The sequence below is a fragment of the Tursiops truncatus genome, chromosome 1 (assembly GCF_011762595.2).
Source record: "Tursiops truncatus isolate mTurTru1 chromosome 1, mTurTru1.mat.Y, whole genome shotgun sequence".
Classification (NCBI taxonomy): domain Eukaryota; kingdom Metazoa; phylum Chordata; class Mammalia; order Artiodactyla; family Delphinidae; genus Tursiops; species Tursiops truncatus.
In genome coordinates, this window is record NC_047034.1 from 4765853 (window position 1) to 4780835 (window position 14983).

A 14983-nucleotide genomic window follows, 5' to 3' on the forward strand; every position below is an offset into this window, starting at 1 on the left:
ACAAATCCTGCTTTCAGTTTGCCCCTGAGAGTAGTGTTTGTAAGGGTATTTTCATCTGACTTTCATAGTAATGAAAGGGAGAAACCTGGAAGCCGGTTTAATATCCATCTTTGTGGCTCTGCGTGCAACTGTGTGTTTCCTGTCTCTGGAGAAGGAGAGCAGGTTGTGATGGCAGTCACCGTGCTCCTGCACTCGACTTTGGCTGTCACGGGGATTCACCCTTCTTCTAAATAGTTACTTTCAGAGATGAGATTGTTTACGAAAAGGCTTTTTGTTTGTGAGTAAACTATGAATAGATCCTGCTATTTTTTCCTACTGTTTTCTTGGTGTGTATTTTTTAATATAAACTTTAAATAGCAAAGCATAACAAAACAAAAATTAAAAGCTCAAAATCTTAATTAATTGGGCCTCAACATTTAAAAGGTCTTTGTTGTTTTTCTCTTGGCTGCGTGAGAGAATCTGTGCCTCCCTCTGCAGGACCCATCCCTGCGCGGTTCCTCCCTGCATGTCTCTGTATGTTTGCCATTTTAAAGTTGATTTAGAGTTTGCTACTTCTAGTGATTTTCAGTGCTCATGAATTTCCTTGGCTTTCTCCTGGCCTTTCATTTCCATCTAAATTAGCCAGCTCTTCTCCTAATGTCTTATTTTAAATTTATTTTTGGCTGCGTTGGGTCTTCGTTGCTGCACGCGGGCTTTCTCTACTTGTGGCGAGCGGGGGCTGCTCTTCATTGTGGTGCGCAAGCTTCTCATTGTGGTGGCTTCTCTTGTTGCGGAGCATGGGCTCTAGAGCACATGCTTGGTGGTTGTGGCGCACTGGCTTGGTTGCTCCGCGGCATGTGGGATCTTCCTGGACCAGGGCTCGAACCCATGTCCCCTGCATTGGCAGGCGGATTCTTAATCCCTACGCCACCAGGGAAGCCCCTCTCCTGATGTCTTTTTTCCTCCACTATCATCTTAATAATGTGCTTCTCTGTCTTCTTATGGCCAGTATGTGTGTATGTATGTATATATATGTTTTGGCTTTAAAATAATTTAAAAATGTGTTCCTTGTTTTTTAAGTTCTTCTCCATATTTGAGAGACTTTTTGTGTGCGTGATGTTGTGAGCACTGTCATCATAGTGGTTTCCAAATCTTGCTGATATGATGACTTGGTGGACTTCTCAATGAATTTTGTTCCCGGGCACCATCACAGATATTCTGATCCAGTTAACTAGAGAAGTTAGTGTAGCAGCATGCCTTGGACAGGTTAATTTGCTCATTCGTTCAGCAGATACTGATTGAGCACCTACTGTATGCCTGTATTGTGCTGGGAGCAGAGTAGACAGGAAGACGTAGAAGCTGTGGTCCTGGAACTCACATTCCATTATTAGCTGAACCCAACCACAGGGCCACACCAGGTCATGGTGATCCTGGGAAATAGCTGGGTTTGCCCAGCTGGGTTAACCAAGCACCGTTCAAAACTTAAGATTTCTATTACCAAAGAGAGGGAGAGTGGCTGTTGGTAGGCTGACAGCTGTCTCTGCCATAAGCGAGCCCAAATGAAAATAATGGTAGCCAAGCTGAGAGGCCACTCTTACCTGCCTCCAAACTGAGATCTGCCTTTTGAGGTTCAGCTCAACATGTCAAAACACCTGAGTGCAGACCTGGCCTGAACAATGAGTATGAGTAAGGTGGAAGGTTGAGGAATAGCATATACAAAGGCTCTGCTGTTGGCAGGTTCAGGGAATGGAAGGAAGTCCTGTATAGCTGCGCTTAGAGGAACAAAAGAAGAGGTTACACAGATGAGGTGGTAGAGACAGGTAGGAGTGAGAGCATCATCTACAACTATTTTCCCTTCAGAGGCATCTTAAAATGAGTGGAAGGTCTGTGCTTCTTGTTCAGGACCTCCAGACTTTACTGGGAATTCACTGGAGATTTGTAGCAGAGGAATAATAGTGAGATCCACTTTGACTTCTAAAAATATCATCTTGGGTTCTAGGTCCTGAAGATCACTGGGGTAACGAAGCAGAAATGAAGCAGTTCAGAGACCATTTGCAGTGGTCTAGGTGAGAGATGGGAGGTGCTTGAACTGGATAGTGGCAGGGAGTTGGAGAAAAGCGGACAGATTTGAAATCTACATCAGAGGTCGAACAGCTGGGGCTCAGTGATTACTGCTTATGGAAGATGAGAAAGGGTGCAGCATTGAGAGGACCTGCAAGGCACCTGGATGCACGGAAGTGACACTGACATTGGACTTGAGGTAGAGTAAGAGCAGTTTGGGTTGTGATCATTTTAAGATGCCTCTGAAGGGAGAATAGTTGTAGATGACGTGGTATTTTAGGCTTCGAAAGGTAATTTAAGCATTCAGAGAAACAATGTCATGATACCCTCTGGGAGTGTATCATATGTTTTTCATTTAATAAATGTTAAAGGTTACTGTTTTAATTCTTAGATAGAAGCATGTTAGAAAATTATGTTAAGAAGGAAGCGTTAATTTTATTGCTTAAAAAACTGAACATCAGAAGGATTAAAGAAGTGTAGGGATTTAATATCTGATTCATACAATGACCATAACATGTTTCATGGAAGAATAAAAGGCTTTAACCTTGTAACTTTTTCCTAAAGCAAATAATTATTTGAAACATTAACTTTTCTGAATGTCCGTAGTTTCTAGAGTGCAGCTTAGTTAGGAAAAAGGATACTTAAAGACATCACAGAGATGTTTCCGGTCATGTAGGTTTTATCCTAATGTTATTCCTGAACATTTATTTTTATCTTCTGTTCTTTACCCTTGTGTTTCTCTTTGTGATCCTAAAAAGTAAAATTAAAATTTATGGGTTACAGTGATTGATTTATTTTTCCTGAGAAGACACATCTAAAAGTCAAGAGAAAATTTCTGTCACTTCTCTGAAAAACTCAGCTCTTTTATGTCACCTCCCTTCCTAACCCCCGATTGGCATAATTGCTTCATTACTCAGCCCATGTGCACGTGGCTTGCACTCTTCTATTTATACCTGTTTGCTGTGTTTACTCATGTAATTCCCTTCTTTTATCCATGGTCACTTAGTGCTAAGAGGGTAAAAGTGGAGAATTGGTGGTAATATTATTCATGTTGCAGTGAACTCCCACTGGGCTCAAACCCAGGTTATAATTCCTCCTGTGATGGCTGCTTTAGAAGCCTGGATTCTCGTTGTATGAAAGGAATTTGAACATTTGATAAGAGCAGTGAAATGACGTTTATTCTGAAGTTTTTTTCACTGTTTAACTTTTTTTTTTTGCAGGGGAGGTATAGTATGATACCTAATTAGACTTCAAAAATAATTTATATACAGACTAAAAAATGTCATAATAAAATAAAATGTCAGTTTTCAAGTCATCTTTAGCCATCGGAGATTGAAGCTTACTTTGTTAAGAATAAAAAGAGAAAACAATTGATACTTTTTCAAGATCCCATGATAGGATTTTGTGATAATAGCCATGTGACCAAGGTTCCAAATGCTTTTCTGAATTCAGTTATATGTGAGTATAAACTTTAGGGTATCATGGAAAGATGTACATTTATTTCGTAACTAAACTTAGAAGTTTGGAAATTAAAGCAGAAAATGCTATTTCCCAGACCAAGTATTTTAAATAAGTGCAGAAGATATATCACCTTATTTATAGATAAAAACTGCTAAAAGCTATTTAGCTCTGCAAAGCATAGTGGTAACTGGTGATAATTTACTCCAGTGGTCTAAAGGACAGGAAAATAGCAAGGCTGACACAATCATTTTATGTTAGAGTAATATCCTAATAGCTGAAGCTGACTATTAAAAAACGCTTTCATTTTTACAGGCTGTTTCTGAGCGCTCATTGGTGCACACAGAAACACTTAACTCAGCTGCCCTTCTGGTCTCTGAAAAACAGGAACCACCTCAGACCTACTGGCAGTCGAAGCCCACCTAGAGTAGGTCAAGGAAGAACTCCTTATATGCTGTTTGTAAAGGTTGAAATAATGTAGAAATAGGCAAAGGAAAAGCTTAACCATATTTCTTGCTAGTCTCACATGTCTGTTTGAAATTATATAGTATGCTCATATAGAATAGCACCGTCCAGTAGAAATATAATATGAGCCACATATGCAATTAAAATGTTTCTGGTAATCATGGTAAACAGGAATAGGTGAAATTAATTTTAATAATGTATTTTATTTAATCCAGTATATTCAAAATGCTGTTTCATCATGTAATCAATAAAATTATTAATGAGGTATTTTGCTCTTTTTAAGTCTTCAAAATCCAGTGTATTTCTTTTTTTACACTAATAGCAAATGATAATTTGGGCTACTCACATTTCAAGTGCTTGTGCGTCTAGTGGCTACTGTTTCGGACAGTTCTAGAACAGGTATTTTCTTCTTTCCTATTTTGTATAGAGCTCTTGAGGAAGTTCAGGAGCTCTCACTGACTAATTCTGGAAGTGAAGGCTACCTCGTTATGATTTGGTTAGGAAGGGCCTGAGGCAGTGTGATGAATACCCTGGATAACTTACGCATTGATTAAGTAATCAAGGACTTGGGGTAATAAAGGGTGAGGGATGGTTTGACTTGCCTCCAGTCTCTGGGAGCATATGTGTCATGCTTGTCCTAAGGATTCTTAATTTGTGGAGAACTGAATTGTCGCTTCCAGATTTTATAGAAAAATACATCTTGAGGAATTTTCTTTTACAAAGATACAAGGCATGACATTTAAAAATTTTTTTTGTTTTCTAAAGTAAAAATTAAAATAACCCAATCATTTTCTTTTTATAATACTTTGGAAGACTAGAATCTTATTCTTTCCATCATAAGCCTTTTTAGAGGGCAATAATGAAATACATGTATTGATTTTCATCCCCATTGGTTTTTTTTCAAAGGCATTTGAAACCTAAAAAATAACATTATTACAGACTTAAGAATAAAGGACGTTAAGTCAGAGGTTTGTTTTTGCATCCTTCAGCTGTATTTATTTTTGAATATGTGGGTTACCTAAAAATATGCATTAATTGAGGTTAGATTTTAATAATAAAAACTTCTTCTTAAATGAATCCTAATTTATGCACTTTGTGGGCTAAATGAACTAGGGTCTAAACTTTTATCTGAATCTATGGAGCTTGGGTATAAATTGAAAAGATCACAGCTATGGGGAAAGACCTATACTGCAAAGGCCTTTCTGCATAGATTATGAACATCATAACTCAATAATTTTTTCAAAACTGTGGTTATAATTGGACCCAATGGGGGTCTCTGTCTTTGATCAGATCACAGTAACTGTGACTTTACACTGGAAAATGTCACTACTGTGAAGGTTTATCACCTGTAGAGCTGGTCCTTCCTCTGATGCTGTGTTCCTTTCTCATTAGCATTATTCAAAGTTTAGTTGTTAATTAGGTTGACACTTCAATTACAATCATCATCCACAAGAGTAGTCAGGGCTGCTTGTATAAAGAAATAAAAATATTCCTCCTTGCATATATATGTAAAGGAGGAATGACATTGTTTTGTTATCTGGTAGTATCGTAAGGGTAAGAACATGCTCTGATAAGGGAACAATCCAACCAGAATTTGTCCCATCAGTTTTTTCTTAAGAAAACAGAATTTCTACGTGACTTCACGTTCGCATGTAGAGCATTGACAAGTAATGTATATGAGCATCAATGGTATTTTTTAAGTGTGCAGAGTGTAGTTTTTAATTATCTGTGAAAGGAATTGGTCAAGTGAATTGGATGCATAGGAACAGATCACATCACCTCCCCTTTAAAAACTAAGAGTGAGCATCAGAAGGTTGATTACTCTTAGAAAATACTCATCTAAGTGAGGGCTGTTCATAAACAGCATGCATTCTCTAAAATACACACAACCTGAAATTAAAGGATGCAGCTGTATGAAAAATTGTAACAAATGCAGGTGCCTTTCAAAATTCCACAAATTCCTAGATAATATATTTTTCTTTGATCTTAAAACATTATTAATGTGATTACTGGTTCATAAGGCAATAACGTTGACCTCGAATCCTGCATGTGGTGGTGGAGAAAACTGGACAGAACTGGGTTGAAATCTCAGTTTTGCCACTTAGTAGCCAGATATTGAGGGCAAGTCGATTCACATGTTTGAGCCCCTGTTTCTTCATAAATGGTAACGTTGAGTACCTTTCGTAGAAGACTCTGAAGATCAGATGGGACAGTGTCTAACGAGCACAACACAATTCCCCACTTGTGGTAGGTTCTCAGTAACCTTAACTTCCCTCCCCTCTTTTTATCTAAAAATGGTGAAAACTATTCGACAAATGACTGGAAAATTATTTATATATACAAACGAAGCTTCCAAAAATAAAATTAACTAACAAGCAGTCGAACGCTACCCAACCGGCTTCATCTCCAAACAAGTAGACACATGTTGTAATTGCTAAAAATCTGCAGAAAAGTGGCTCACAAGCAGTTTACTGTAAAATAATTAAAGCTTATTTATGTCAAGAGGCCTTGGGAAAAAAAGAGAGCACAGATCAATTTGCATTAGCTCATTACTGTGGGCCCCTGCTTTCCTTTCAATTAACAGACCAGCAGGTGCTCCCTGACTTAGAAGATAAGCCGTCAGGCAGAGGATGAGGCCCCGGCTGACCTGCACACGCTGCGGTCCGCCTGCCCATTGGGCTCGTGCCTCGCTGTACCAATCTCTGAGGTGTGAATTTAACGGTTCCTCTCTGTCACGCAGGTCTCGGCCCTGAAAAATAAACTGAAGAAGCAGTCTACAGCTACGGGGGACGGAGTGGCTAGGGCCTTCCTGAGGGCGCAGGCTGCTTTGTTTGGATCCTACAGAGATGCACTGAGATACAAACCTGTAAGCGTTTTATTTCATCACTGTTTTAATGTGCTCTTGTGTGGAAACATTTTAATATCCCACCCGAAAAAGTATCGTAAAGGTTTTTGAAAATACAAAATAATATGCTTTAAAACATGATGTTCCACCTCCAGTTTCTTGACTTTATGGTTTTCGTTCTTTTCGTAAATAACCCTGAGTTAATATTTCCCACATTCTCTTGCATAGCACCTTGTTTATTGTTCTAAAATTGGAATTCTTACTCGTAACTAATTAATGAGTTGTGTTACTACGTCTTAGAGTAACGACCCAATCTTTTTAGGATTACTAAGAGATCAACCGGACAGTTGGGTTTATTAGATCAGAGTTTAGAAATGACAAGTATAATGTGAAAGTTTAAAAATATTAGAACTTGAACATTTTGCAACATTTGGAAATTTATTGTCTTCCTAATTCATAACACTTTTCTAAGTGGGCTTATCTATTTAGCATATCCTAGCTCACTTTGCCATTTCTTTCTTGTTTTAATAACCCCCAAATTATTATTATGTAGGATTGTAACCCAAGTTGTTAGATGGTCCAAAAAGGTATAAATTAAAATATGTCTTTTTCTCTCGGAATTATTGGTTAAGCGTGTTAGTCTGATTTTACAAAAATGATTACACTGCCCTTTCATGACCAGGTGAATAAATGGATTAAAAGTATTGAGTTAGTAATAAGTAGTAAGACCTGTTATCTAGTGGATACTTCACCATTGTTAAGGCTGTGTAACCTCGACCCATTTCTTTAGTCTCACTCGACTTCCATCTTATTTGTAAAGTGAGAATTCTGATACCTTCTCTGTCTGCCTTTCAGGGTTGGTGTGTAAATCCTGTCATAAACCATGAAGCACTAAACAAATGTGAACGGGTTATATGCTTTCCGAGCTGACTTCTAAATTAGTAGTTCCCACCCAGTGGCTCTTGCATCTCTGAGGAGTTACTGAGTTAGGCACATCAGCTACTGTCTCTGGAAAAGTGCATGTGGTCTGATCTGCATGCTGATCTTTTTGAAATACGTGTGTATATTTTAAAACATTATATAGAACTCATAGTACCGTACAGAGTATACGTATCTCACGTGGGGGAGTCTTCAAAAATTATTGACAGTGATAGGGTCTCATTCTTTACAAGACTGGAAGCCAGTCATCCACACTATAGTAGAGCATAGTCGTTAAAATTAGTAAACATCAATGGAAACAGAAAAATGGGTTTGAAAAGACAAAATTAGTTTGCTGCATTTAAATACTTAATCTATAAGCTACATTTTTCTTTTCATTTAACTTTTTAAATTTGTAAAAGACTTCAGATTTGAGGAAAGCAGATTGAAGAGAAAATTTTCTTAAATGATTTAAATTATCAGTGTTGTTAGGTGACGGTTAAAATTATTAAAATATTCCATCTTGAACATTAATTACTTACTATAGTTTTTGTAGCTTGATTTTCTACCTCTTTGAACTTGATTGAGCAGATAGTAGGGTTACAGGATTTCAATGACTGACTTTTTTTTTAAACATCGTGAAAACCAGATTCTCAGCATTTGTGGGAAAATAATTTTGTCAGAGAACGTCTTTCCTGTTTATTGATCACAGCTTATAAATTTATTTGTTAACTTATCTACATTTTTCCTTTTTGTGTTTGATGTTTTCTCCTTTCCTTTCTACTGCTGGTTCTTTCTGGGAGTTGGGGGATGGTATTTTCATTCTGTATGCCTTCACATTTCTTTTGACTCAGTCTTTGAATGAAAGCTCAATTTTTAAAGTATATTGAATGTATTTGGACATTTTTTTCCTATATATTTTCAAAATAAATAGTGTTTAAGGAAAATTATTTATTGTATATAAAATATTTGTTGTTTTAGGTATTATCTTTACAAATAACCATGGACTCTTTTTTTGGACATTTATATAGCAGGCATATATCTTTGATATATTTTCTGATTGATGTAAAAAAAAAAACAAAAGAGCCAAGTTTAGAAGTTACAATTATTTCATGGTTTTGTCTCTTTTCATCATAAATGTATTTTAGTGGTATCCTCCAGCTACTGGAGTACAGTTGGAAAGGAAAATATTACAAAATAGCTTTTAATGGATATGAATTCTTTAATTAGGTATTACTTTTTGAAATTTCATGATTGTTTATACACACACAAAAATTGAACCAGTATTTCCCTTACGTTTGACAAAATTGAACCTGTTGATTGGTCTGTGACGGACCAGAGTCTCAGGGCCCTGCCTTCTCCTGGTGTTCAAGGCCCTCGTGATGGGCAGGTGGTCTGTGTCTTCCTTTATTTTTTTTCTAAACTTCGACCTCAACTCAGAGAATTCTGCCTGAGGCTCTAAATGTCCCAAGCTTCTCAGGCTTCCAAACCCTTATTTACAATGTTCTTTCTTCCTGGCAGTGCTTTTATCTTTCTAGCTTTTAATGGCCATCTAGTTCTTTCCTGATCCTTGAAGCAGTAGTTTATAGTGACACTTTCTTTCTGTGAATTGATTATATTTACTTTCCTTAACACATTTCTTTTCCCTCTTTTTTTTTTTTTTTTTAAAACATCTACCACTTCTGTGCAAAGTTTGAGGGTCCTTAGAGTTTGGTGTGCTGCCTGACAATTTGCAAGGGTCTTGAAAATCTGCTAGTGTTTTTTTGTTTGTTTGTTTGTTTGTTTTTTGCGGTACACGGGCCTCTGACTGCTGTGGCCTCTCCGGTTGCGGAGCACAGGCTCCGGATGCGCAGGCTCAGTGGCCATGGCTCACGGGCCCAGCCGCTCTGCGGCATGTGGGATCCTCCCAGACCGAGGCACGAACCCATGTCCCCTGCATCAGCAGGCGAACTCCCAACCACTGCACCACCAGAGAAGCCCTCTTTTCCCTTTTTAATATATTATTTATTGTAGTTCTTATATTATTATTTTCCCAGACATTAATAGTTTATTAATTGCTATTAAAATAATAACTGTTGAGTGCCCACTGGATGCCAGGCATTGATGGGCCCTTTGAATTAACTCTTTCATTTAACCTTTACAAGCCTCAAAATATTACCCCTTTCATTTTAAAGATAAGAAAAGTGATGCTCATAGAGTTTAAAAACCTCCACTAAGGTTCCCCAGCTGGTGACGAGTGGGGCTGCATCTGGATCTGTCCTTCCCACGGTCCCGGTCCTGCTTCAACGTGGAGTGTTTCGTTCCATTAGACCTCCTTCCTCATATCATCTACTCCTTGAGATAAATTTTCTGAACTTACATTTCTTCTCAATGAAAATATATGGAAGACACTCCGTATACATTTACGTAAAGACTGAACAAACAATACACAATCTTAAGAATTTTCTCAAAAGGTACAGATGGTATAGGCGTCTCATAGAGTCCATGTAAGTTTGTGAAGTAATTTGTTACTCATGCCATATATTTCCATGCATGGCTTTGTCCACGAGGGGTGACTGCCGCCACTCAAACTGCTTCTTCCTCTTCCCCCTGCACCCTCTGCAGTGGCACTGGGGAACCAGTTGGTTGTGGGTTGTGAGGGAAAGCCCTGAGGATGATCTGAGTATTCATTTTCAAATGCACATGACAAATACTGCCAAAGAGTAACTTATTTTATAAATTAAGCACTTAGAATGTCTAAGTGACAACACTTAATATGTTCTCACTTTTCTCCTAGTGCCTAATTTACACTCTCTGAATGACACACTGGCATGATTGACAAATAAGTGGTACCTGCTCTTAATTACAGAGAAAATTATAAAACTCCTTAAATTTTTGGAAAGTGATTTCAATAAAATAATGGGTGTTTTGTTGGTTTTTGTTGGTTTTGGATTTTAGCCAGCAGCAAGTTAGCTACTTTTTAAGAATTCAAAAACAGGAGATCAAGCTAATGTGCTAAATAAATGGAAGAAAAGTGCTAAGGGCACAGAGTCTAAAACAGAGCTTGAATCCTCATTCTGTGGCTAACTAGCTGTATGACTTTGGGCAAATAACCTCTTAGTGCTTTAGTTTCCTCATGTGTTTAAAAAAAAAAAAAAACAGTAATACTTCTTGGGTTGTTCAGAGGATAAAATGAGTTCATATATGTAAATTACTGGAGCAGTGCCTGGTATATATAGTTCATGCTCTGTACATTAAGCTGTGATCATTAAAAATGACTTTTTAGAAGTAGTAAATTTGGTAAGGAAAATTCCCTTAACGTAACTAAAATAAAGTGCCCTCTGCTGATCCCCCCAAAAGAAAAACATTGCCGTAAACATGAGAATACTTTTAAATGATTGCACTAAATAACCAATAAAGGGTCATCATTTGTACCTCTGTATCATTTGTATCACAAGCTATTAAAAAATAAAAGTCAAATTTTTGACCAACAGCTAATGCTAAAGAAATGTTTGCCTGAGTTAAAATATTGCTTAGTATATTCAGAAGCATATACTTTATTACCCTAAGAGCATGGAGATAATGCTGAAGTCTGTTCCTTTGAATATTTAGGATGATATCATTAGTTTCAAACACTCAAGCTTTTCTGGGCTGCCGTGAGCCTTGCTAATGGATAAAAAGGAAATTCTTTTTAAAATAAAGATTAGCTAGTAATCTAGGCTCCTGTTTGACTAGTAGCAAGAGCTGTCCTTCAGACATTTTTTGGATTATGTTCCTTTAAAACATTATCAGCGAGTTATATTTTGTGATTAAGTTCAAGCAATTTAAGTACAGGATTGACATCCATAATTTAGGTGGCCAATCACTAAATCTTTGCCTTAAAGCTTCCATTTAACAAATTTGTAACTGCTAACTTGTTAGAGACTTCAGAATCCGAGTTGGACAGTTTATGTACTCACCCCTCACAGTGGTGTGGTTCCCAAAGCATGTGAGGTACCCACTCATCTTATTACCCAACCTTGAGTACCTTTTGACCTCAAGATGGTTTCTACAAAAGAAGTATTTGGTATTTGGCTTTCAGATGGAATATGGTTGCACTCTCTTTCCGCTCTTTTTTTTTTTTTTTTTTAAACTGGTAGAGAGGGAATTTTGCTTAATTTTTTAGCAAAAATGTAAAAATATTGCCCAACTAGTATGGGGCAGGGAGAACTGGGGACTTGGCTAGTAAGGGTTCCATCTGTATATCACTGGTAATATGTGTCATGAGAATAGAGGATGTTTGTCCTTAAATTGTGGGGAAGAGAAATGTATTTTATCATAGTATGTATAAAATTAATACATAAATCTATTGATCTTTTAAAGTGCTCTTGTTTATCCAAAGTGCTAGAAGCAGCTGTCCCTAAAAACAAAATCAATTTCTTTTCCCATCTTAACTTGCTGAATCACAGGCCAGTGGAACATTGAGAGCTATGTTTTTTTCAAGACAGATCTAATAACTTAGGATACACTCCTGTAATAATATGTACATAAGAGAAGATTTTTATTAATGACTAAAGTTTATGATGTGAACATGCGACTTTTCACGAACGATTCTCAGCAATTAAAGCAGCATTGTTTTCATGGTCACTAAACTGAGAGTAGATATGCCATAATAATAGCATTGGGACACTTGGAAAACAGATGCTACATAGCCTGAAAAATCTTTATTACTGTTCTCTATGAGAACCTACCTATATTTTAATATTTCCACGAGACAACTGGTAGCCAAATCTTTCAGAGAATTTAAAAATGTAAATATACCGTCATTATGCAGACATTTTTGCTTAGTTTGTTTATACTCCTTATGAAACAGTGACATTACATATTACGTCCAAGTGTGCTAAGGAACTGAATAAGTACCATGTTGATGCTTTGGATTTTACTTCACATTTTTGTACAGTAGCATTCTTCCTGACACCTTCCTTTTTTTTTTTTTTATCAATATGAACTTTTGCTAAGTCATACACATTCTTAAAGCATAAAGATCTAGTCTATGTTTTAAGTATTTTCTTGCTCTTGCAAAGTTTCCCACCCTGGAGAATAGTCTAGAACTTTAAACACATCTATTCTTAAAAATAAACTAAAGTGTTATATTAATTCAATAACAATAACTTCTCTGAAGCTGAACATAGTAATAGGGTAGGAAAAACAGCTCCATTTCATCCATATCTTACCTGTGCCTTAATTATCTTATAAAAATAATTCAGATAGTAACTAGTGGGTATTTATTGAAGACACAAGACACAAGGTACTGTGTTGGGTGCTACAGGGAATGCAAAGATGTACATTTAATACAGTGCAGAAAATGAGTGCTAAAAGAAAGATACAAATGTCTCTGGATATCCGGAGGATGGAGAATTTACTTCTAGAGGTAAATCCCGTGGTCCGTATGGGCCAGATTGATGCCAGTGGAGGGCAGTTCTGAGTAACTTAAATGCCGTCAGGTAGGAGTGACTTGCACTTCCTGGCACCCTGCAGGGGTGGCACCCTTTTTCTTCCCAATCATTAGTCATTATACAAGTGACTGAGAGTGACACTGTTCTGTGGATAATCATGACTCTGCTCTGCTTTTTATGTTTTAAAAGGTAAATCAGTGTGAGCTTTGGTGTTTTTACTATTGTCAATGGGTCCTCATCGTAGAGTGCTGGTGTGTTGTTGATTCATCCTTAGAATGTGTTTGTTGACTGACATACTTAAATGTGATGGTGAGCAGTGTGCTGGTGGTTCCTTTCTGGAAAGTCTGGTTCTCTTCTCTGTAATAAGAACTTCATTCCTACTCTACGATGCATCATATTTTTCTTACGTCCTTCCACGCTCCTTTGTTTGACATTCCAGTTGCAGCAATTTTGGTTTTGATTCCTTTCTGTTGCCTCATGACTGCTCCATGAGCAAAAGAGTCAGTTGCTTTACCGTCATGTCAGAATTTTCCCGTGAAGATTTTTTCTTTTCCACCTTTTAATATTTCTACCTGATTATTCTGTGTCTCCACTGAACTATATATTTATTTACTTACTTTTCTGTCAATGAGCTGTAGGATTTTAAGAAATTAATTAGATTATAGATGAGTATTTCTCAGTTGCATCAATCTTTGTCCCTCAGTAGGGTGATCCGCTTAACTTGAATACCTAGCTCTGTGCAGCTATTTCCTAAATATAGGTTAAACAGCACATTTTCCAAGCTTGACTTTGTAGCTTGTGTTACTGTACCTTCAGGCGGCCTTCACTGTCCTAGAGGCCCTCCCCAGGCTGTACCGGCTGGTGTTATTTTCAGAGGAAAATTGCCCTTAGCTAAATGGGCAGGGCCTTCCAGGCATCTCACCTTCTCCTCCACCCCTCCCACCGAGAGGCCCAGGTTCAGTGACTGACCCACACAGGAAGTAGGAAACTGGCCTTGCCTCAAGGCTGGATGGACTCTGCCCCATGATTAGTACTTTTCCGTGGGTTCAGTCTGAAGCTGATCTCCAGATGAAACCAACATTCTTGCCTGTCCTTTTTCCCTGCCATATCCTGTTCCCCTTAGTACCTATTTCCTGAGAATTCTCCGCCAGCAAATCACGTGAACAAGAATCCCTGTCTCAGGCTTGGCTTAGAGCCCAAGCCGAGACACTAGCCACAATTGATTTTACCAGATTCTTATTAAACCTGGTTTTTGTTCTGTATTCCTAGTCTTTTTTATTTTTTTTGTTTTTTTGTTTTTGCGGTACACGGGCCTCTCACTACTGTGGCCCCTCCCATTGCGGAGCACAGGCTCTGGACACGCAGCCTCAGCGGCCATGGCTCACGGGCCCAGCCGCTCCGCGGCATGTGGGATCCTCCCGGACCGGGGCACGAACCCGCGTCCCCTGCATTGGCAGGTGGACTCCGAACCACTGCGCCACCAGGGAAGCCCTCTGGATGTCTTTATACTCTTAAAAATTATCAAGGACATCAAAGAACTTTTGTTTATGTTGGGTCTATCTATCACTATTTACCATATTAGAAATGAAAACTGAATATATTTTAAATAGTTATTATTGATAATTTATTTCAAAACAATACAAACCAATAAAAAAGGAAGGAGAAAAAATAATTTTTAAAAATGGAAAAAAAAATGGAAAGGTAAAAACACAAACCTACTAAGCTTAACATAAAACATGTTTTCATGAAAAATAAGTCTATTTCTAAACAAAAAATTTGGTCAGAAGAATGGCACTGTTTTACATTTTTCCAAATCTCTTTACTACCCAGCTTAAAAGAAGCT

General features: G+C 37.7%; 1 protein-coding gene across 4 annotated transcripts in view; it reads left to right on the plus strand.

Annotated features, from left to right (window-relative positions):
• Positions 1-14983, plus strand: part of DENND1B (DENN domain containing 1B) — a 259192-nt gene that overhangs the window by 163464 nt on the left and 80745 nt on the right. For all 4 annotated transcript variants that reach the window (XM_019920439.3, XM_019920441.3, XM_019920442.3 and 1 more), the window contains one exon: positions 6704-6829. In XM_019920439.3, the coding sequence (XP_019775998.1) occupies positions 6704-6829 (126 nt within the window). The remainder of the gene's footprint in view (positions 1-6703; positions 6830-14983) is intronic.